We start from the raw sequence: 22,384 nt of genomic DNA, 5'->3' as shown, positions 1-22,384 counted from the left end.
AAATGTTTTGTGTGCAGCAGCCTTCGATTGATTATCTTTGAGTGATATCCTTATCCTGAGGGTGGATACCCAGTGCGAACGATGTGGTAACTATCCTCTCTGTTAGTCTGACACATTCCCAGAGCATCAGCAGGTTCACTGCATCTTAGTGAGAGAGCTCTGTAAGTAGACTCATGGGAGCAAGTCAGACCTAAGGTTGACAGTTGTGTTTGTGTGTGTGTGTGTGTGTGTGTGTGTGTGTGTGTGTGTGTGTGTGTGTGTGTGTGTGTGTGTGTGTGTGTGTGTGTGTGCATATGTTTGTGTTACTATATAATGCATGTTTTCTGCACTCATATTATACTGAACATACAGTATGCACCGAGGGACAGTAAGCTATCTCATTTTTGTGACTGGGTTACCGTGTCAGTAATAATTTATCGAGTAGAATCTGTGAGGCAGGATGAATGTATTGCACATGTGCCCCCAGGGTTCAGTATGGTGGGGGGAAATACAACAAGCTTTACTGACTGAATGTTCCAAAACATGTCAGTGGTCCAATTAGGGAACATACAACTATATGCAAGATATGATGGAGATATAAATATTTAATTTGTTCATCGTCATAAAAGAAAAAAATCAATCAGCTTTTGACAGGTACTTTACACTAAATGTGGAGAAATCAGAAAAAGTGGAGATTTGTGATGCACAGAATGAACAGGATGCTTCTGTAATGGTGAATTCTGAAACGGCTGTTATGTAATTGAATTCTTTTCAGGCTCCTGTGTGATTATCCCGGGCTTGCAATTGTCAGATCTATAGTCTTTTCCATCTTCCCATCATAAATCTGCTCCATTTCCACCAGATCAAGGTAGATTGAAAACCAGTGAACCACTTTCTGTGTCTCTCAGAGGGCAGAACAACCAACTAAGCTGAACCATTGCACCAAACCACCAACAGCCAATCTCAGAGAGCCGACGATGATGCCCCCCCTCACGGCCTGTTGCCGTGGTAACAGTGCGGCAAGTACCTCTATAGCTCTTATGTCTCTGGTTATGGCTGTCAGTTTCCATTCTTAGGTGGAGGGATTGATCACTATTCTGCTCACCAAGTGTCGAATCAGAGTGGCACTGGTGCAGAACAGCTGGGAATGGCCTGGACTGACGCCGATTACCTGTTCCTTACTCTGCAAACCACATGGGAGAGAAAACCTGGTGAATCTACTGATTCTTTCTGGGTGGAAAATTTGTTCCATCCATGTGGAAATGGGCCATGTGAGGGCTACTTGAGGGATACAGCTAACCAGTCTAATTTTGACTGTGTTAACTGCAAAGTTATAAATTCTTGTTCTATCTTCTGTCTGAATATTGTGAAACGTTTTTAGATATAAATTTCCAAGCAGAGAATAAGAGCTAGCATGCTTCAGTAAGTTGATCTTTTGGAAAAGCTGAAATTTTTTTGCAGCCAAAACCGTGTATGACTGAGGATCTGCTGATTAAAAATGATTATTTTCTGGCTTGTCTAACTGCCGGTACAGTTGAAATTGCTTAGCAACACAGAAGAAAGCTAATTAAGAAATTATGTGTTTGGGGTATGGCTGTGAAGCACAATGTTATCATATGATAAAAGTGTTAGTCACAAGGGCGGCAGAACCTGTTAAGATGCAAATAACCATGAGAAACAGCACAACTGTGCCTCCTGATAGGAAGAGAAAAGCTGCCACAATACATCATTTTGACAAGAGGGATCATATCACCATCACTGAGCTTTATTAATTACATAATCATATTTTTCTCAGTTCATTACAGTATTATTTCATTCAATCCTCCATGACTGAAAACTACAGCAATATGAAATATTCCACATGCATTTTATGGAAGCTTTTCTGTGATAGTGATGATATTGAGAGACCACTTGCTGCTTGTGTTGTTTACACTTGAAAAGGCATGTTTTCATCAGCAACACAATATTTCTCGTGATAGAACAATCTGTTGTTTGAGTCGAGGCGCATGCTTCCAGTGTGGTCAGAAGATGCTCCGTGTCTGAGTAATTCATTCCACCAGCTCTATTGAAACCTTCTGGATCTGACACCATGCTCTGTGATTCCATTAAGTTCTCCTCATGCTTCATTTACATCTGCACACTCTAATTATTTTCACAAAATACTTCCACAATACGGAAAATTCAAAAGGAAAGAAAAAAAAAAGAAAAGAATATAAGCTCCCATGTGTTGATGATATTTAAGACAGATTAAGATAGACTTGAATCCTTTTTGGTGTTCTGCTGCAGTATCATCCAAACATTAGTGTGTGCATCATCATCATTCAGTAGAAACAGCACGGCCATCAATAAAGCACCGACCTGCATCACTGTATTGACAATTGATGTATTGTTCCACTTTATTGAATGTTGGGGGTAGATGGAAGAAAATAGAGCCATTTTTACAGAAGCTTGTTTGCTGATGACTCTTCTTCACCCAGTCGCTTTATCTTTGAGTTTGCTTAATATGACATAAACATAAATATGACATACTGTAAGCAAACACTGTGTACACATGCTTCCCATTTCCCCTGTAAGCCTGCAATTGTCAAGTGATAATGAAGTCATAAAATAAAAATAGCCTGGAGCCTTTAGGTTAAAGGGAATACCACTAGAGCCAATTCAGGAGAAATAAACAGGATTTGAAGAAGCAAGACTTATACTGCCTACGAGAAAGTATTCCCTGGGGAGAGTGAGGGTAAGAGAGAGTCACAGAGAGCAAGCGAGAGAGAGAAAGAGAAAGAGACAGAGTTTAAAACGATGTGATAAAACATTAGTGGGAACCATTACATGCTTTGGCATTGCTCTGGGAGCCATTAGCTCATATAAACAGGTCATTCCTCCACTGAGCACTACTCATTGATTCGCAGATAATCTGTCTTTGCTCCTACTGCTCGCACTAACTGAGCACAGTCTGGCCAGCTCTACAGTACATGTTAGCACTGCCAAAAATATTGTGGCAGACCTGTAAAGTCTGTCGCACAATTTAGTACTTTCAACTGAATTCTTAGAGCAACAGCATTGCTATTATTGTGTTTTTTTTAGTAATTCAGGTTATATCTATTGCAGAGAATCAGTTTGGACAGTAAGTATCCCCAGGTGATGATGATGTAAGCTATAAAAACTCCCCTACTGCTGCAACCATAGCACCATCACAATGCACTACATCTCAGGCCATTTCTTCAATGTTTATTTTTTTTACACCTACGGGGCAGAAAAGCACACGGGAAGACAAGTTAACAACAACATATTGCAAGATGCAGAGAATCTGCAGGTGCATCTGCTCATTCAAAAATCATGTATGTTTTGGCTGAGGTGATCTCTCCCCACTACGACATACATTTTTTCCTATTTGCTGGGTGAAACTACAGACGGAAGTTCAGTTTTTGAAAAGTGCATGAGAAAGGGAGCCCACAAAAAGGAACAAGTGGGTTAGTGAGACAGCGAAACTAAACAGACAGTTCACTTTGTCCCTATTTTATTGCTGTGGCTTATGAATTTAAGATAGCAGCAGAAAACTCTCCACAAACACTCAGATAGAGTGCTGATGGAAAACACTGCTGAAATTTTGGCACAGCATCTCTCAGATATCAAGCATGTTTGATACATGTGGGACTACAGTGTCTCAAGAGGCAATTTCTGTACTCAGGAAAGCATCTCCCAGTAGGGAGGCAACAAAACTGTGTTCACTGTGACAATTTGACTTGAGTCTGACTTGGACCACCACTGAAACAAAAGAATAGCAGTACTGACAGCATCTCTCGGGATGTGGGTAGATGTATATCAACTGCCCACTGACTTGGACAAAGAGTGTCTGTGGGGTAACAGACCTGTGTCGTGACGGATGGCTTTGAAGTGGCTTGTAGGTCACAACAAATTTATCTTCTTTTTTTGGTAACTTTCTGTTCAGGGAATATAGATGAAAGTCTGTTTGGACACTAATCTGCTTTGGTGAGCAGGTGTTTCTACAGGATAGAAATATATGGGCATGTTAACATCATTTGAACGGAAATATGATGTAAATCTGTTTAAAGATGTGACAGCAGCCTCATACATGCATATCATGTGGTGGGAAAGGCTGAAGGAGACATGTCAGAAGTGGTACATCTAGAGGTGGCACACAGAGCGAGAAGTGGATATTTGGATCCTGTCGGTCTGGCAGGTGCCAACATCTTTAAGAGAGGAGGCTTTGTCACAACCTTTAGGTCTCAAAGCTTTTGTTGAATCTCAGCAAACACTGAATGGAGAGAGACCTGCAAGAGGATTACCAGAAGAATAAATTAGTCTGCAGTCAACCTTATAACTTCACAAAATGCTTTTTATATCCATCACATGCACCCACAAAAATAATTAACTCTACTGAGGAGGTCATATTTTGTGTCTGATAGTGTGCAGAATATCTCAAAACTTGTGTTCAGACTTCCATGAAATTCAGTAGACAGACAGTCCTCAGGCAGTGGAATAATTGATTCCATTTTGGTGGTGATCTGGATCTGGGATTTCTATCCTGAGACAATTACCCTATTTAGCCATGACTATCAAAACTGTTGTTTTCAGCTATAAAACTAACAGAGATTGAAACATTAATCCGAACCCTATGGGCATGTTTCCAGGGTGAGCAAACTATTAAACCCAATATTTCAAAAATAGGTAAGTTATCTATTGGTACAGGCTAAAGTTAGATCATTGGCAGAGTTTTTGTACTCTTGTGGTGTCTCCTAATTACCTGATTTTATGTTTGTAATACTTTGGCTGACAACAATAAGAAAAGAGTGGAGAACAATAGTGATGCTCGTTTTCTGTGTCTCCCTCTGATTCATTGTGACCCAGACCAATCTGGATTGGGTGGGTGTGAAGTAATCCACAGATCCAGTGAGAGAGGAGGGTTCAAGCTCTCTCTGGATGTAACCACAGAAGGATATTGTATACACACCCACATATGGACACACCAACAAACAACAACAACGTAATCTCTATTTTGGAAGCTGAGGGGAAAATCAAAACAATTAAGGCTTGTTTAATTAGATAGTGGATTATTAATTCATCTCTAAAGAAAACAGCAAATACTTAATTACTGATGTAACACATGCTGGCATCATGTTTTAATAAACATTCTACTGCACCATGATCCGTGGCTCATTATATTCAAGGCTGAAATTCCCATTTTTAATTACCGCAATAAAAATTGTGGTATCTGTTGGAGTCAGTACATCCAAGACTTGGAGGCTGAGTCCAAACTCTTGGAAGCTAAATTTGAATATGTAGTTGAAAGTGTAGAGTTTGTCATCAATTGTTCCACATTATCTCACAGTCCTTAAGCAATAAGGACAGCAATGCTGAAACCTGGCACAAAGTACACTGAACTTATTTGGAGGAGGAGGATTATCTGGTGTAGGCACAGAAAATCTTGCTGTTGGCTTGAGGTGGTCTGTGACACTGCTGATGAAATCCAGTCTTAAAGGCAGGAGATTTTTTTTTTGAGAAATGTGTGAGATATTCCTTTAAAGATCATATGGTAATTCAAGAGTTCTAACTATTGGGATGGCTGTGTTGTCATGGTAACAATGAGACCCTAAAGCAGAATTTTAACACTGCAAAGCTTTCAGTTCGCCATTGAGATCTTGTGGTGAAGGGGAGCACTAAGGGCAACACACCTTTACAAATATTCTAATTATGCATTTTTTTTCTTGATTCATGTGTTTGAAACAGAAATAGAAGAACATGATGATAAAGAGGGCATATGCTAATTTTCATTCAATTTTGCAGTTAACTAAAGCTAATAAGTTCTGCAGGGTTTCAGTATAAAGTATTTGCCACCACCATGTGTGCATGCATGCATGGTTAGGTATAATGGACAGTATTTGGACATCACTAGTATGAGATTCCCACAAGAAATCTGCCAATCCACCACACTGCACCCTCAAGCTAATAAAGATTCTGGCATTCAAAGAAGTGAATATCTATCCACCTACCTACATTACCAGTGTATCCCACTGGACTTTAGGGCTATCCTAAAATAGAGTTTATCCCAGGCCTTTATCTTGTTGAAACACGAGACAAGTGTTAGAGTAAATTCAAGGAAGTAGCAGCAGAGAGGTAATTTGGGATTAAAATGCCTAAACTACTGAGCATGTCTGACAACAATCCTATATTATCCAGAGCTCTATTTTTCATTTGTGTTGTCACCAACTGCAGCTTTAATTTACAATGACAATCAGGCTCTACTGAAGCCTCATAGTGAGTCTCTATAGCCTTGCAGTGGAATGCCAGTCAATTTCAGATTACCGCTGTGCGAATCCCTGCAAAATGCGTTTCCCCAGCAACGGGAAGATAACATGACAGGAAAATCATCTTGTGCTATCACTGTAAAAGGGTTTTCCTACTCTTTGCCAGCACTAGAAAGGGGTGACAATAAATGAAAGAGAGAAAAAAATGACCAGGACAATGCAGAACAGCCATTTCAGTTTTGAAATTAAACATGCATAACCATGGAGCCAGATAATGAGCCATACCCTGAGGGAGGCTATATCTGCAGCCTGGGGCTGCAAACTTCACACAGAAAGGCCACGGTTCTGCCTTACAGACTATAATTGTTTATTTAAGTAAATATTCTGAATATGCACTAATGCTAACTGACATTTCACAGATTCCTCCTGTTCCAAGTCTGAGCAGGTTATAAACTGAGGACATTGATTGTTGCAGTGGCCTATAAATTTGTGGAAAAGAGCCTTTGCAGGGCTAGCCACCATATTGATTTTTCCCTCTGAGGTTTATTAGTTTATGAAATCCTATATTTCCTCTGTCTCTCTGTCCAGGCTGCAGAACTGCCGCCGAGGCCAATAAAAATGGGAGCTATACTATACCTGTATTTTCTTTCTCATTAAAAAAAAACCGGAGGGCTGCAAAATTTACGTTTATGCCCCCCTTTCTATTGTATATTTTGTCAACGAATAGACTGACCCTGTCCCATTCAGAACACACTGAATCAAATTAAAGCAAACAATATTTGCCAACTCAATCACCCCCCCTATCCCCCATACTTTTGCACAGCCTTTCCCTCTCATGCCTCACTGCCTTTATCAAGCTAAACAAAAATATTGGCTGTCAATATGAAAGAAAACAATAATAATCCATTTTATATAACCAAACCCTACTCTGTTGAGATTTCTCCCTGTCATTCAGATTAATTTAAAGAGAGACAGATGATTGTTTAAGCTGCTCAACAAAAATTAGAGCTTGTCACATCATTAGACAGATGTCAAACTAGTGTGGGACATGCCTGCAGCCATGCAACAGTTTGAAGACTAGGCTTTGTTTATATGGACAATGATTCAGAAAAAAAGGTGTAATTAAATGATAAAATATTGCTGATATATTGAGCTTCAGTATATTATCATGTAAATTACCAATGTGGGAAACGGGGCAATTATGTAAAGCTTAAATTCTTGAATTACTTCATGATGATATTAGGTTGTGTAATCATGCTGATTAGTGGACAACATGTTTTGTTTCATCAGATTCAGTTACAGTTCGCAGGTGAATTAACTGAAAATAAGCTTGTAGGAGATTTAGTAAGCTGAAGAACAAAATGAAAATTGTAAAACATCAAGTAATAATAACTCTAAAGCTTTTGTATTTGAGCATTTCCACTTTGATTTTGATGAAACCACCACAGAATCATAGCTAATGTGCTTTCCTTCTCATTCTTTGCTCACTAGGATCTGCTTTAGTCACATTTTTTCCTCTAAACTCCTTGTATTGTGCTTAAAAACTGTCAGTAAATCTTAACCCAGGACCAGAAAACCACACTTGTTCTTGGAACTCCAAAAAGCAGAGTTGATTTAAGTGGTTACTATGAAATACCTCCTCAGTTTCTGATCACTGCAAACAGACGTAATATAACTGTGACACAGAACAAAGACAGTGAATTTTTTCGCATACTGAAATGAAAACAAAGGATGGCTACCTGCAAGGTAGGAAATGAAAATAAAACCCTAGGGTGGCTGATGTTTTCAAAAAAGATTGTCTTAGGTATGCAAATTTGTAGTTACTGCAAATGATTAAAACAGGCAAAACCACCAGTCCATCCATCCATTAGCTATACTGCTTATCCTTTTCAGGGTTGCTGGGGGACAGGAGCCAATTCCTGCTGTCAGTGGCCCAGAGATGAAGTACACACTGGACCGGTCGCCAGTCTAAAACCACAGTATGTTCCACTGATAATATGCAAGGAGTTTTCTTAAGACTTTGCCTCAAAAATCTCTTAGGACATGAGGAAAAATGGTAGAAACTTTGTGAGAGAAAATTCAGAGAGACATCGTCCCTCCTTCTGGATGTCCTACAGGATGCGTGTAAAATGACAGATGACATAAGGACAGTGATTGGTGGATTAGAAGGCAGGGAAATGTAAACGATGGAGGAAGGTCAGTTATTGTTGTCATTATGGTGAAGATAAAATATTAGAAACACCTTTCAGGGTGACACAATATAACACAATATAGCTAACAATCTACAACCCACAAAATTAATGAAGATAAACAAACTAATTTTTGAAAAAGTTTGGACAATTACTGAAAATGAAAACCTTCGAGTTTAAAGTTAGTGCTAGTGGCTGTAGTACCTCGTTTTAGTGTATCAACTGGCAACTAAGTGTAGTGTATTTGAAAACATGCACACACACACACACACCTACAGAGGACATGTCACAGAGTTGGACTCTGGCCGCCTACAAAGTGCTAAACTGAGATAGTGTTCATGGCAGACATTACTGCTACACAGTAGCATGTCACCACAGTCACTGTGGGCATGTTTGCATGCTAAAGTTAGCATTTAGCTCAAACAATTACTAAGCCTGTACTAAGTACAGCCTCACAGAGCTGCCAGCGTGATTCTGAGTCTGTGTTCCCCTAAGACATTCATATAGACATCTAAAGACTAGCTGTATTTTTTGTCCAAAGTCCCTGTACGTCGCCTCAGCATTAGATGTGTACACAGATGTTGATAGTTTAAAAAAATGATAACTTCTGCTACAGATGTGGAACACTGTCCAATTTGATCAAGATGCAAAATCTGAGGTTATACACAATATATAAGAAACTGGTTGTGGATGTTTGAAGAGTTTTATAGATAGCCCTACTGTAAAACCTTTCATACATAAACTCACTGTACACTGCTTCCACCACACAGTGTTGTGCCTGTGTCTGTTGTTGTGCCTGAGGCATTTCTGAAATAAGGAAAGCATGTTGAGGTACAGTACTTGAAACTTGCCTTACAAAGATTTTGAGGCAACAAAACTAAAAGCAGTCTATAAAAGGGTGATGGATCAACTGAGTGACCCGAAAAGATACTGCCTATTCCTTGTGGCAGAGATGTCTCAGTCGCTCTATCCCCCACATCATGGACCTGATTTTCTTCCTCACAGTAACTGAAACCTTGGAAGCTCGGTGAGAAACAGGCTAAATGAGGAATAGGTTGGAGAGTTCAGTTTTTATGTCAGCAGTGTGGCCTGCCCCCAGAATATAAATATTCATCAATGTGTCCACAGACAGAGGAAGCTCATTATAATATCACAGAGACATGGAAGGTCTACTTGCATAACTGCATCTTTGAGTTGATTTCCAGTCTGAGTCTGATCTTGGTACTGCAGCTGGGCTACATAACCACCAGCCTCCACTGCACTAGACTGGATCAGGTCTAGAGGGGTTTCCAATCAGATTACACACAGAGATAAACAAACACACATCCTTCAGCCATTTCTTTTTCTTTTTTTTAACCCATGCACTTCTTCTCAGCCTCCACAGTTCTTTCTGTTTTAACAGCTCAATCAAGCCTATAATAATCCCCCCTCCATGTTTCTATCGCCTGTGAAGTGTGTAGGCTTCCCCCATGTGTGGTTGTGTTGGCATGGAAACAGGAATGGCATTGTAATGTGTGTATTGAATTTTTCACCCCTGTCCCCTGAGCTCCACAGTGAGGAAAGCTTGACACTACCCCCTCCCCCCATCCACTACACCAGAGAAGAGGAGTGGAGGGCAGATTCTTTCATGATTTTAGCCAGTACCCAATGTACAAAGGGGAAAAAAAAAAAAAAAAAACTCTCCAATATCTGTGTGAGAGTGGAGCCTCCTGTAGAGTAACAAGATTTTTGTATTCTCCTCAATTTCTGTCTAGAAGGCCATTACTGTGAAATTATTTCTTTCTTCCTTTGCCATTGACTGGAAATTGTACTCCTGTATGAATGGTAAGGTGCTGCAAATGATCCTAACCAGTTTCAGGCAGTTCTCAAGTATTATTTGCATACAAAATCACCACACAAGAATACATAAATGAATCGGTTATTTTAAATTTATCTTCAGTTCTTCACACTGCCCCCTTGTGGCTGTTATATATCAAAGGAGAGATATAATGGAGCAAATGCATAAGTCAGCTGGTACAGCATGACACTGGAACAAGCAGCCTCAGGAATGACCAGTCTCCTAATAAAAGGCAGAGGTTTTAAGCTTGTTACCGCCATCTAGTGGCAACAAATGTGTAAATCATCAACTACCCACATCACATATTAATGCCCACGAATAAAAAGACAGATCCAGGTGACAAGTTGTCACATTTACTTTTATTGTAAAGGTGATATTATTCCAAAATATTAATATGTTAGAGGAACAGAGATAAAGAAAAGGAAAGGAAGACATCGAAAAAACATCTACACAAGACTTTGGTAAGAATCTTGGGACACATTCTTATCAAAAAATTCCACAGCAAAAAATAACAAAATCTTCTAATAATGCTCCAAATCATACAGATCTCAATCATGGTGAATCTACATGTATAACAATATAGCTGGGTAAAAAGTCAACTGGGCATTTTGTGTCCTAGAAACAAATGAACAATTGAAGGCATATAAAACACTGGAATGGCTGGGCACCTGTGCTTTAAAGTCTGGAATACACTGTACTACTTAAGGAAACCACAAGATATAACAGTTCTTTATCTTATTATTAAATCCATTTTTATTTAATAATTATATTTTTCAAGATATATTATACCACAACAAGTTTACAGTAATCTTGCAAAAGAGTCGTATGTGTGTCAGAGCTAGTTTGAAAGCACAGAAGAATCAGCCTAGTTTAAATCCAGAGTTTTTCAGTGAGATCTTTAAGTTTGTCTTCTCTTGACGACAACCAGCCTGAGCTCTGGATTTAACCCACACAGATTCAAGTATGTGCCATTTCAGCCCTAAACAGAGTGCATTGGATCATTGTGCAACAGTGTGCCATGCCCTGTCCTGTTCCCAGCCCCCCCGCCCGCTCCTGTCCACATCAACCCTGTTCCCCTACTCTTTCCTAGCAGGGGTGCACATTACAAGCCCTGATCTCCTTCCTGTCCTTGCAGCTGGACAGCTGGGCAGTCTTAAACCTTTGCTTCACTGTCATGAGCCGTTCTTGAATTCCTCCACCACACAGCTTGGTACATTCTGTCCAACTCGACCACGGTCTCATTTTACACCCTGAAGATAAAAATCAGGAAAAAAGGAAGAATGGAACAAATGACTGTCAGAATAATGTGTTACTTAGATTTTTTTTTATTACCTGTCTGATGGTTTAGGTCTGAATGGAATAAGGGCAGATACCAACCTGGATGCTCTGAAGCAACCTCAGCTCTGCCCTGTTTCCTCTTTTCGCGTTGTTCCTTGCGTCGTTTCTTCTCATCGCTGTTGGCTTGTCCTCGGTTGCACTTCCTGATCTTACACTTCTTCCTCTGGATGGTTTCGGGACAGGGGTCTCCACCAAACTGGGGCTCCAGCTTCACCATGCGTGTCCGGATTGTATGACCCTTCCCACAGGACTTATTGCACTCTGACCACTCTGTCCACTCTGACATCAAGCAGTCTATGGCTGAGGAGGCAGAATTGAACAGAAAGAGACGGGTTCAGAAGAAGTTGTGGCATAGTAAACAGCTGATGTAAGAGTTGTAACTGATGAGACAGAAGGATAGACAGTGAAGACAAAGTAAGGTTATTATAAATCATGCAGATGACAGAGCCTTGATGAATCACACTTTGTAACTTTTTGATGCAATGTCCTGTTTATTGTGCGTCATGCATTATATATGAATCCATGTCAAGGGAATATAGTGGGTTTTATCTTAAATTATACAGTGGCACCACAGAGAATACTCTTCTGATTTGCCAGAGGGTGTGATTTGTTTTCACATAACCACATACAACTGGTGTAGAATCCTCACCACTGCTGTAACCTTATAAGAACTGACATGAAAAAAAAAACAGATATAGTATATATCAACAACTTTAAGGCCTTTTGGAGAACACAAAACATGAGAAATTGTGCTTCTCGTGGCAGGTTCATGGTTTTGTCTGGTTTGGCAACAGCTTCTTCTGCCTCTGGGAGTAGTCAAGCATCATTTATCTCAAGATAGTGAGATAAAGATGCCAACACGTTTCTTTTTACAGAAAAATATATTGCTTAAAAAGATGCCTCTGCTTCATGCATTGTTTTTTGAAAACCACACAGCTCAACATGGAAAATCCATTATCTAATGAATGCATAATATATTACCATACATAATTTAATGAAGAAAAACAGAGACAATGAATAAAAAGTCTATCCAAGCCAATACTATTTTTTTTAAGTTTTAAAACCCAATATAAATATATCAACCAATCCACTTTTTTTTAAATAAAAACATGCAGATCCATGAATTAGTTTTTTTTAAGGAACTGTGACAAAAATATGTTCTGAAAGTCATTTTACAGTTGAACTTATCAGCAGCTCAAATACATTTTAATTCAGGTCTTTTAGCTCTAAATAACTGCAATTTTTCATTATTTTAATGATTTTTTAAAATCTCTTCCTAATGTCAGTTAACGCTTCTCATATCTGTCAAGTCAGCTGCTGACAAGCATTTTAATTCAGGCTACAATGTAAATAGAGCACATGAACTCTCTCTTATCCACCAGCAAACTTTAAATTAATGTCAGTAAGTACATAAGACAGAGGCTGCTGACTTCCTTTCCCTGCCCTGTGTGTATATCTGCATCAAGACACCTAGTTGCATAACAAAGTCAGCACATGATCATCACTTTCCATAAATTATACATAGTATGTGAATACATGAATCGTATGCGGATTTGTAGATAGATACTTACGGCACTCTGGTAGCATGCACTTCTCCACCTGCTCTAACTCTTCCGTACACTCTCCCAGCTCCACAGGGGACTTGAGCATGCGCTGCCGTGTCCTCAGACCCTTCCCACACGTCACACTGCAGTCGCTCCAGTCCGACCATGGAGTCAGCATGCATGGAATTGTGTCTATGTACAACAGGAATCTCTCAGTAACACAAATATTCAGTGAGTTACAGATAATATGATGGTATGTTGTCATATGCGCTTAACACTTCTAGACTAGAATGAAATGGATCAGATCAGGTTTTGCATTTTGATTTTGCTTTAAATTTAATGTTAGAAAGTAAAATCTGAAAAATATGTCATTCTCCATTAGTTACAATTCTCAAATGCTGACAACTGCTACCAGTAAACCATTTGTAAGATTGTCTCATCAGAGCAACTTTCAAGGAGCTACAGTAAGGCTACCGCCAGCTTTTGCCCAGTTGCTTAATGGGACAGTTTTCACCAGATTTGAACTGTAGGAGGTGTCAGGATAGTTGTGGTCCTGAAAATGCTGCTACTCACGACATTCTGGCATCATGCACTTCTCCACTTCTAACACCTCTGCCTCACAAATGGAGCCATCTGCAGGAGGCATCTTCACCATGCGCTCTCTCCTCTTCATGCCAAGACCACAAGTGGCACTGCAGACATCCCATTCACCCCACTCAGTGACCAGGCAACTGCTGGGAGCTAAGGCCATTAGGGAAAGCAAGGGTAAACCTACAGTGCTGTTTACATTACATCTATAGTACGAACTGTGTCAATGGAAACCTACAGCATTCCTCATTGACCACGCAGTTTTCGGTCTCCTCTGTGGGAAGGGTGCAGACTGAGCCATCATCAGGGAACTGCTTAACGTAACGCTCCCGGGAACGTGTTCCCATTCCGCAGGACAGGCTGCATGGAGACCAGGTGATCCACTCTGACATCATGCAGGTGGAAGCATCTAAAGAGTTAAAGGCCAAAGGGGAAAATGTCAGCAAGCTTCAAGAAAGATCAGTGTTTCTGGTAACTAATAAAAGTGATTTAAAGACAGGAAACTCAAAACTGTGAACATTAGTAGGTGTTAATTGCGAATGCCTTCTTGCTATGAGCACATACAAATGTCATGTTTCTATAATGTTTCTTTACCCACATTTTTATTATGTTTACTTCCTGGTTTAGACATTAACGTGAAATGTATAACAGCTTGTAGCATCATTAAGTTGTTCCCCTCTCTCTCAGTAGCACCAGAATGCAACAGAAAACCAAAGTTTTTGTCATTTTTGGGTTTGTTGAGTGGATCTGAGTATTGCTATTTAGGTAATTCATATTCAGCAAACATATATTCTATTTGGTCTCTTACTGGGTCAAACGTGGTGAAGTTGCTCTGTACTGTTTTCAGTTCAGTTTCATTTCAGTTGAGGGCTCATCTGAGTCTAATACATGGCCAATGCCTATGAGAATCCTGTGTTACATTCGTAGTGTGTGCACTGTTGTGTATTCCCGTAGCAACGGACAATCAGAGACATAAACCAGAGATGTAATGAAAACAGCCCACTGCATTTTCTAACATACAAAAAATCTACTACATGAAATACAGAGAAGATTATAAAATGCTTTAAAGCTATTCATGGACTTGCCCACTGTCTACATTGCTCCCAGATAAATCCCTGGTAGAGCGAGCGGATCTTTTTCTCTACTGCTCACTGCACCAAAAAGTGAGGGACAAAACAGAGAACGGCAGTGACCTCTATATCTAAGGACAGAAAATCTAACTAACATGCAATTGTATACTATGTCTCCTCAATTTCTCTTTTTACACTCTTCTTGTCATCATATGTTTGATCATAATTGAAACAACACACACTCACAACTACAAGAAGGCAGCAATGCAGCTAAAGTAGGCTCATTAAAATGTCCAGGTTCTGCACCACATACAGTAAATCAACAGATTTTCCTTCTTGTCAACATAAATGTAGAGAACATACAGGGAACAGAAAAAAAGAGAAAAAACTCAGATGTAGGGGATTATCTACTCTCATTTATGCCTGTTATTCAAGCTAAAATTTTAGCTTGAGCAGTGAGTTAAAGCTGTCACTGGGAAATAATATGGCAGTGACATTATTTATTGTGTTGGCTCTGTACTCCAGCTCACTGGATTTGAAATGAAACTATTAAAAACTGTGACAGTTAAGTTACAAAGCAAACTTTAATCTTTAATTCGAGGGTGTTGACAGATCAAATAACATAAACCACAGAGTAATTACAGCCCGTTTCAGAAACAAACATCCATAGTTTTGCCACAACGTTATTTCTGTGCTGTTGACGTGTGAGGGAAGTCTGCCAGGCTACACTGAAGAAGGACATCAGTGTGCTTGTGTTACAGGAGGAAGCAGGAGATTCTTTCTCAGAACATGTAATTGGAAAAAATGAGCAGAAGGGTTTCACAAACAGACAAAGAGACACGAAGAGACAAATTCACTGGCAATGTCCCTTAAATTGCCCCCTGGGGACAAATAAAGTTCTCTGAATCTGAATCTGTGAGGCTGAACCTATGGCAAGTGTCATTTTTTGGCTGATTCAAACCTTTTGTTTATATTTTTTAGCTCATTCCATTGTGTATTTTATTCTGTTTCATTTTCTGTACTTGTATTTGCCTGACTTGAACTCTAGTGCCGGGTGAAATGTTTTAATCATTTTCCCTACTAAAGCACTTAGTTTTAAAAGGTGCTATATAACTAAAGTTAATCATATCAGGGGTTGTGTGAGGGTTGAGTGCATACTCAGCAGTCAAGGTGAAAAACATGACACATATAATTAATCTCCTAGAGCACAATCTGTCTGCCAATAAACAGGCCATAAAGGAGTTCTTTCACAGGCAGGAAAATTCTACCTTAATGTGCAACCAAGTTTGGATTCCTCATTACATCATTAAATCACCTATGTTAAATGATGATACTATAAAACCTCCATAGCTGGGCATAAAAAGGAAGTAAACCTTGAACAAACAGCAGGCATAATGTCCTGAGCGATTTACTCTTAACATCTTACAAAATATATTTAAAGGCCTCATGCAATTTAACTTGACTTGCCATAAAATTTAAAAGGCAGCCGTACAAACAAAGTGCTTTCCTTCGATGCCATTCTGCTCTAATTTAATAGCTGCAGCAGAATGGTACCTTGGATATTACAAAGACTGGTTTTAAAAAGGCAGGTTTTAAAGCATGCCTTCTCTTTTTAGGTTGTCACACTGATGGATGCAATAAACCTAAAACTTCAATAAAAAAAAGATCAAGGAGATTAAAAATTTCTTATACACACGCTTCAATGGATGTTGAACCTTTAGAAAACTAATTAATTCATATGTCTTTTATGTTGTGGTCTATGTAGGTTTTTGTTTTCCTGGCAAACATAGTAACGTTCAGTCTTTAGAGAGACACTCACCCTCATCACTGCATCCAGGCCCCATGCAAGGCTCAAAGTCCTGGGTGTGTGGGCAGGGAACACTAAGATCCAACTGGGCCTTCAGCATCCTCTGCCTCATCCGCTTGCCCTTTTCACAAGTGGCTGAGCTGCAGGCGGACCATGGAGACCAGTTGGAGTAGATACATGTCTCAGGGGTATCATCTGCAAAATGGTAAATGGAATAAAGATACTTTAATAGTCTCCCACTGCTTTTAATGTTGTGTGAGTGAGAGAGAGAGAGAGAGAGAGCGAGAGAGAGAGAGAGAGAGAGAGAGATGGAAACCAGATCCAGACCTTCCTCTTTCTCCTCCTGGGCAATATCTGCTACAATGTCATCCACATTGTCTGGCACAATGTTGCACTGTTCGCCCTGTGGACACACAGATACACAGTGATGTGAAGCATACAGGTAAATGGAAGGTCAGCACAGACTTACAAATTCCCTTAACTGTGTAACAATGTGAAATACATAAGAATGTATGTCCATGTATTCTGAAAGTGTAAACTATGTGTGTGTGTGTGTGTGTGTGTGTGTGTGTGTGTGTGTGTGTGTGTGTGTGTGTGTGTGTGTGTGTTTATGTGAGTGTTGTTTGGATAAAGAAAAAGATTAGAAAGGTGTTGTAAACCCCCCAAAAAAGAAAAAAAAAATCCACCAAATTCCCTACATCTGCCTCTAGATGCCACTAAAGGACTGCTAACATTTTATCCCTTTCTGCTCTGCAGCCAGAGTTCCCAGAGAAATGTTTTTCACCTCCTATCAAACTATAATTAGAAATCTGTATTTTATAGAGTGAATTTTAATACCTGTAAAAGTGTTTTAATTTACTTGTTGCATCACATGAAATTTGAGGTATGAGTTTAATGTTCTTGATATATGTAAACTTTGATATTGGTGATGACTGGTCAAAATTTTACCCTCACATAGTGCTATGAGATAAATTTAGTGGTTATAATCACAATGTTTTAGGTGATCACAATGTCATTTGTGTAATTACCTACTATGAAATAGTTTGATGTTCTTGAAACTGGACTAACAACTGGCATTTGATAATATAAATTGTATATTAGTAGGCTCATAATTAATTTTTATTAAATTTGGAAATCAGCATAATTGTTGACAGGACTCCCACAGGTAAAACATTTTTTCACCAATGGCTCTGTTGATGGACAGGATTGAACTCATTGTTGTACCTGCCACTGGTAAAGAAAAAGAAAAGGTCTCATTCCATCTCTGTTTCTGCTATTGAAATATTTAAAGGCATCTATACTTCACAATAATGGAGAATGACAGTAAAAGATCAAATTTTACGTCAGTTAAATTGGGCTTATTTATCAGTGCATCAGAGAATCAATAAGAGATGAGTGTGAAATGAATAAATGCATAAAGAGGAGGCACAGAGCTGAGATGAAGCAGAGGAAAGATCACCTCAAAATACAAATAAAGCAAGGGAAAGCATTTAAAACAGTAAATCTCAACTCAGGGCTTTTTGCTTTTTACTTGCCGTGCAACTGTCAGTACTGCCCTATGATGTAATGTGCATAATACAGTTTGCCAGAGCACACTGACAAGATGAACTCTTGTGATGACATGTAAAGTCTTGTTAGAACATACATAAGGGTTAGTAAACCCTGAATATTTACCCGTATCTGATGAAATATACTGTCATAATGTCACTGCCCATCATTATCCAGTCAAAGCTATGAAGTATTTGCATTTGCAACAAGAGTTGACCGATACAAAAATAGACTGACCTTTCTGGCAATGCGTTCCACCACCACCCTGGCCACAGGAGTGATAGCGCCCCCCTCAGGATCATAAAATGGGCTCTGTGGATGATCCAGACTGGTCAAGGGACGGATTTTGTCCTGGGGCACAGTAGGCTTGTTGGGAGACTAAAAGAACACACAAAGACAAAAGCACATGGACCACAAAGCCATGGATCTTTTGGTACAGGATTTGTTTGAAAAATACATTACAGTACAACAAAGTCACTCAAAGTTACACAAAGCACAAGTCACACAAAGGACAAGTCTCAAAGTCGGTGAGAGGGTGAGGAGGAGTGCTGTAGTTTGTATGGGAGATACTCTTATTAGTCAACAGTAAAGGTCTGCCAGCATGGGGTTGATAGCAGCACCACCGCCAGGGGCTGTCTGGAGGCAGAAGACCAGCTCATTCTTCACCTCCCAGTGCAGCCACCCAGAAAAAAAAAAACCACACACACAGGGAGAAAGAGGTGCTGTATGTGTTTGTGTGAGAGAGTGAGAGAGGCAGATAGGGAGAGGGGTAATGAGTGGCCACTAATTAAAAGATACAGTAAAAGTAATGGCACAGAGGATGGACCTCATTACTCTGTTACAGCCCTGTGCTTTTAACAACTTTGTAACACAAAGCCAAAGTTCCACCCCTTCACCACAATAGCCACAGTTTCACTATCCCCTGCTGCACAATGTAGTTTTGGAAAGAGGGTTTCTTTCATCGACCTTCCGGCAAAGCTTCAACATGATACAACTTTTTTCTATGATTCCTAAGTGGATTTATGGTTTATTTGCAATGCAAATCTGGGATAATGATACCTCAGATAAAAATGTAAGATGTGTATCATATCTGCAAAGATGCGCAGGGATGTGTATCATATCTGTGCGTTCAGATTTGACAATGTTGTGAATCCGAGTAGTGCAATTTTGACACTAACTGCAGCAGTCAGGCACTGAGAGTTTCAAAGTACCTTCTCTGCCCCCATGAGCTGTGTTGTGGCCACTGCTCCAGCTGCTGACTGTGTTGGTAAGTGGGCCAAATCAATAGGTCAAACTACAATAATCAACTTCCCGTTGTTTTTGAAGGACCTGTCCTTTTCACCTCACATCTCCTCAAGTCATATCTCTTCCTCCATGACACATGTGCGACTCGTCTCAAAAAGCTCTGCTGTATACGAATCCAATTCTGCATGGTCAATTTACTCTTTATTTTTCTGTGACATCTTTTTGCTTTTGTTTAGGATTATGGCGTTTTCCAAAAATTAAAGCATCAGACTACACAGCAGATAAAAAGCTGTGGAAAAATGAAAAATAGCAGTAAGACCAGGTGTGAGTAATTTTTGACAGTTCCTCAATATTCTTGCTGCCCTTACAGTACAGTTTGATTTAACACGTGAGCCACAAAGTGTCTGTCAGCAAAGACAGGCGTACAACAGGCTGCGTGTGTGTGTGTGTGTGTGTGTGTGTGTGTGTGTGTGTGTGTGTGTGTGTGTGTGTGTGTGTGTGTGTGTGTGTGAGAGAGAGAGAGAGAGAGAGAGAAAAAGAGAGGGGAAGAAGAAGTCAGCCCAAACAAGCAATAGAGCACAGTTCAACGGGTTCATCTGTGAGTTTTGAGTAATCAACCAAAGCTTTCACACATGTAGTCACACAGTTTGGTCAAACATGCGCACACACACATTAATCTATTAGCACTGACTGGAGACACTGAGCACATCACCTCAGGGTGAGCGCGGGAGGGGAAAATGTTCAAAACTGTTAAAGGAGAATTGGATGGGTGATGACACTTGAATTGTTGCAGACTGGCAGTATGTGAAGAGGTGAGAGAGGGAGTGATTGTGAATGTAAGTAGACAGGCAGATGAGGAGGAAGAGGTTGGTGTAATGACAAGGTCAAAATGTGAGTGTGAAGGGGGAGACTCAGCTGGCGATGAGAGCAAAAAGGAAGGTGAGCAAGGGGATAAAAGGTGGCGAGAATAACAGTTTGCGAAAGGCTGTGATTGCCATGGGACTGTGGGGCTGTGACCTGATTGAGTCACACGTTCATCATGTGAGGGACACTGCTGTTGTTTCTGTGTGATATGATAGAGAGTTGCTTTGTAACGGTATTTTTAGGATTAAAATAATGATCGCTGATATATTTTAAAATTATTGATTCAATAAATTTGAAAAGACTGTTTTTACAAAACATTTATAAGACAATTAACAAGTAATGCATAAAATCTACATTTCAATTAATAAGATAGAAAACTACTGTTACAGTTTTTCAATATATATATTTCAAAGTGCTTCATCATAAATACTGGATATTAATAACAGTTAACTAATGTTCCACCCTAGGAATCTGTAACATCATAACTAATTTAAAAAGACAGAGCATAACACAAACACACAAGTGACAAAGCATGAAGAAACATTCCTGATACGTTTCATGTCAGTATGTGTGTTTGGGGAGCAAATTACTGAGGTGCTTTAGTTTAAAAATAATATCAAAATGCTTGAATGTCTTTACAGACCTCGTATGTTACCCCACTGTCAGTGCCTGCATCCCAGGGGATCAAGTCCTGGACCACCCTCTGGGCCCAACCACACTCCTTGGTACACAAGTCCTCAGCAGACAGACCCACATTCCAGTCTGGACTAGGTCCCAACATGGTCAGGAAGGACATGAGGTGACGAGTCCGGTCCACCGAGAATTCAGCTGAAGGGGCAGCCCGTCTGAGAAGAGAGCGAGCAGGAGGCTTGAGTGAGTAAAAATAGTTTGTTAATGTTAATTAGGATAAGAAATGACATTAGCTGCAAGTCACTGATGCAAGGGAGCTGCAGTTTTTTAGTTGACGTATTGTAGGTCACATCTATCTCCACATCACATCTGCTCCGTTCCAGCACAGGAGACAAACACACCTTAGGCTATCTGTCTCGACCAATGACTGACAGCTGAACCAATTACAAGAAATTTCCCAGCCAATACAAGATTAATTAGGAGTGGAAAGATTCTTGTCGTAACAGCTACAATTAGCCAGTGATTCTTTTTCAGCTGTCATTGTGCCCGTATAAACCCATTTGACTTCAGCCATCTCAGTCCTTCCCCTGTGCACTCCACTAATGATGGCCTCTGAGGATGTGAAATGGCCGTTATCCCCTGGGAACACACAACTTGACTCGACTCTCCTGGGCCTCTGCTCAGTGAGTACTGCAGGTTTGAGGTTTATCTCAGACAGCCACCTGGGCGCTACAAAAAGGTAAAGCGTAATTGACAGACAGGGAGAGACAGAGAAAGTCTAAGTAGTAAATGAGGAAGGGATTAATCACCGTAGATGCTGTAACCCCAGTGAGATGCTTTTTTTAAAAAACTCCAACATGCTTCTGGTTTATAAATGTGTGCAGGTGTATTTTGGGAGAGGTGTTGATATGGTGTCATGGTGTTGCTACATGAATATTTGGCACTAGTAATTCCTTCCCTTATATTTGACTGTGCCAAAAATGTTTTGTGTGGGTGGCAAATCAGTGTTTTCTGATGATTATGATCTGGTAAGTTAAGGTGACACAAATCACAGAACTTCATTAAACAAAAAGAAAAAAAGAAAATAATTTTCTTAGACCAGTTTCGGGGCACACATGGCAATTCTGATTGGTTTAATGAATCCTTTCTGCCTGAAAAATTTCAAATTAACTGGCTGTGGAGTAAGTAAAAAAGGGCCAAAATAATTTCAACTGTTTTGTTGAAATTTGGAACATGTTCTGTCCAACAGACAGACTTGCTTAAAGCAGCAGTGCTTAGGATAGTGAAAGCTCAGTACTGATCACCCAAAAATTATTGCAGTGCTAGACAACTGCAATATTATGATTCATATGTTACTTGTACCCCAAAATACTTGGTTGCACAGTAGCTAATAGAACAGGTTAGAAGAGGTTAGCCCAAAAGTGAGGAGGCAACACTCACATAAAACATGGTTATCAACCTCAAAAAGTCATCCTGTAAGTG

General features: G+C 39.8%; 1 protein-coding gene across 1 annotated transcript in view; it reads right to left on the bottom strand.

Moving 5' to 3' along the window:
- Window positions 1-11,354: 11,354 nt before the first annotated feature.
- spon1a (spondin 1a) overlaps window positions 11,355-22,384 on the bottom strand; it is a 108,010-nt gene continuing 96,980 nt past the window's right edge. Inside the window, exons 8-16 of the mRNA XM_041036800.1 lie at window positions 20,916-21,117; window positions 18,401-18,541; window positions 16,943-17,018; window positions 16,628-16,810; window positions 13,977-14,147; window positions 13,724-13,891; window positions 13,178-13,342; window positions 11,646-11,906; window positions 11,355-11,518 (exon numbers count right to left, since the gene is read on the bottom strand). Coding sequence (XP_040892734.1) covers window positions 11,355-11,518; window positions 11,646-11,906; window positions 13,178-13,342; window positions 13,724-13,891; window positions 13,977-14,147; window positions 16,628-16,810; window positions 16,943-17,018; window positions 18,401-18,541; window positions 20,916-21,117 — 1,531 coding nt within the window. The remainder of the gene's footprint in view (window positions 11,519-11,645; window positions 11,907-13,177; window positions 13,343-13,723; window positions 13,892-13,976; window positions 14,148-16,627; window positions 16,811-16,942; window positions 17,019-18,400; window positions 18,542-20,915; window positions 21,118-22,384) is intronic.

The sequence above is a fragment of the Toxotes jaculatrix genome, chromosome 1, assembly GCF_017976425.1.
Source record: "Toxotes jaculatrix isolate fToxJac2 chromosome 1, fToxJac2.pri, whole genome shotgun sequence".
Lineage (NCBI taxonomy): Eukaryota > Metazoa > Chordata > Actinopteri > Toxotidae > Toxotes > Toxotes jaculatrix.
The sequence above is the reverse complement of the archived record's forward strand: the minus strand, read 5'-3'. Positions and strand labels throughout refer to the sequence as shown.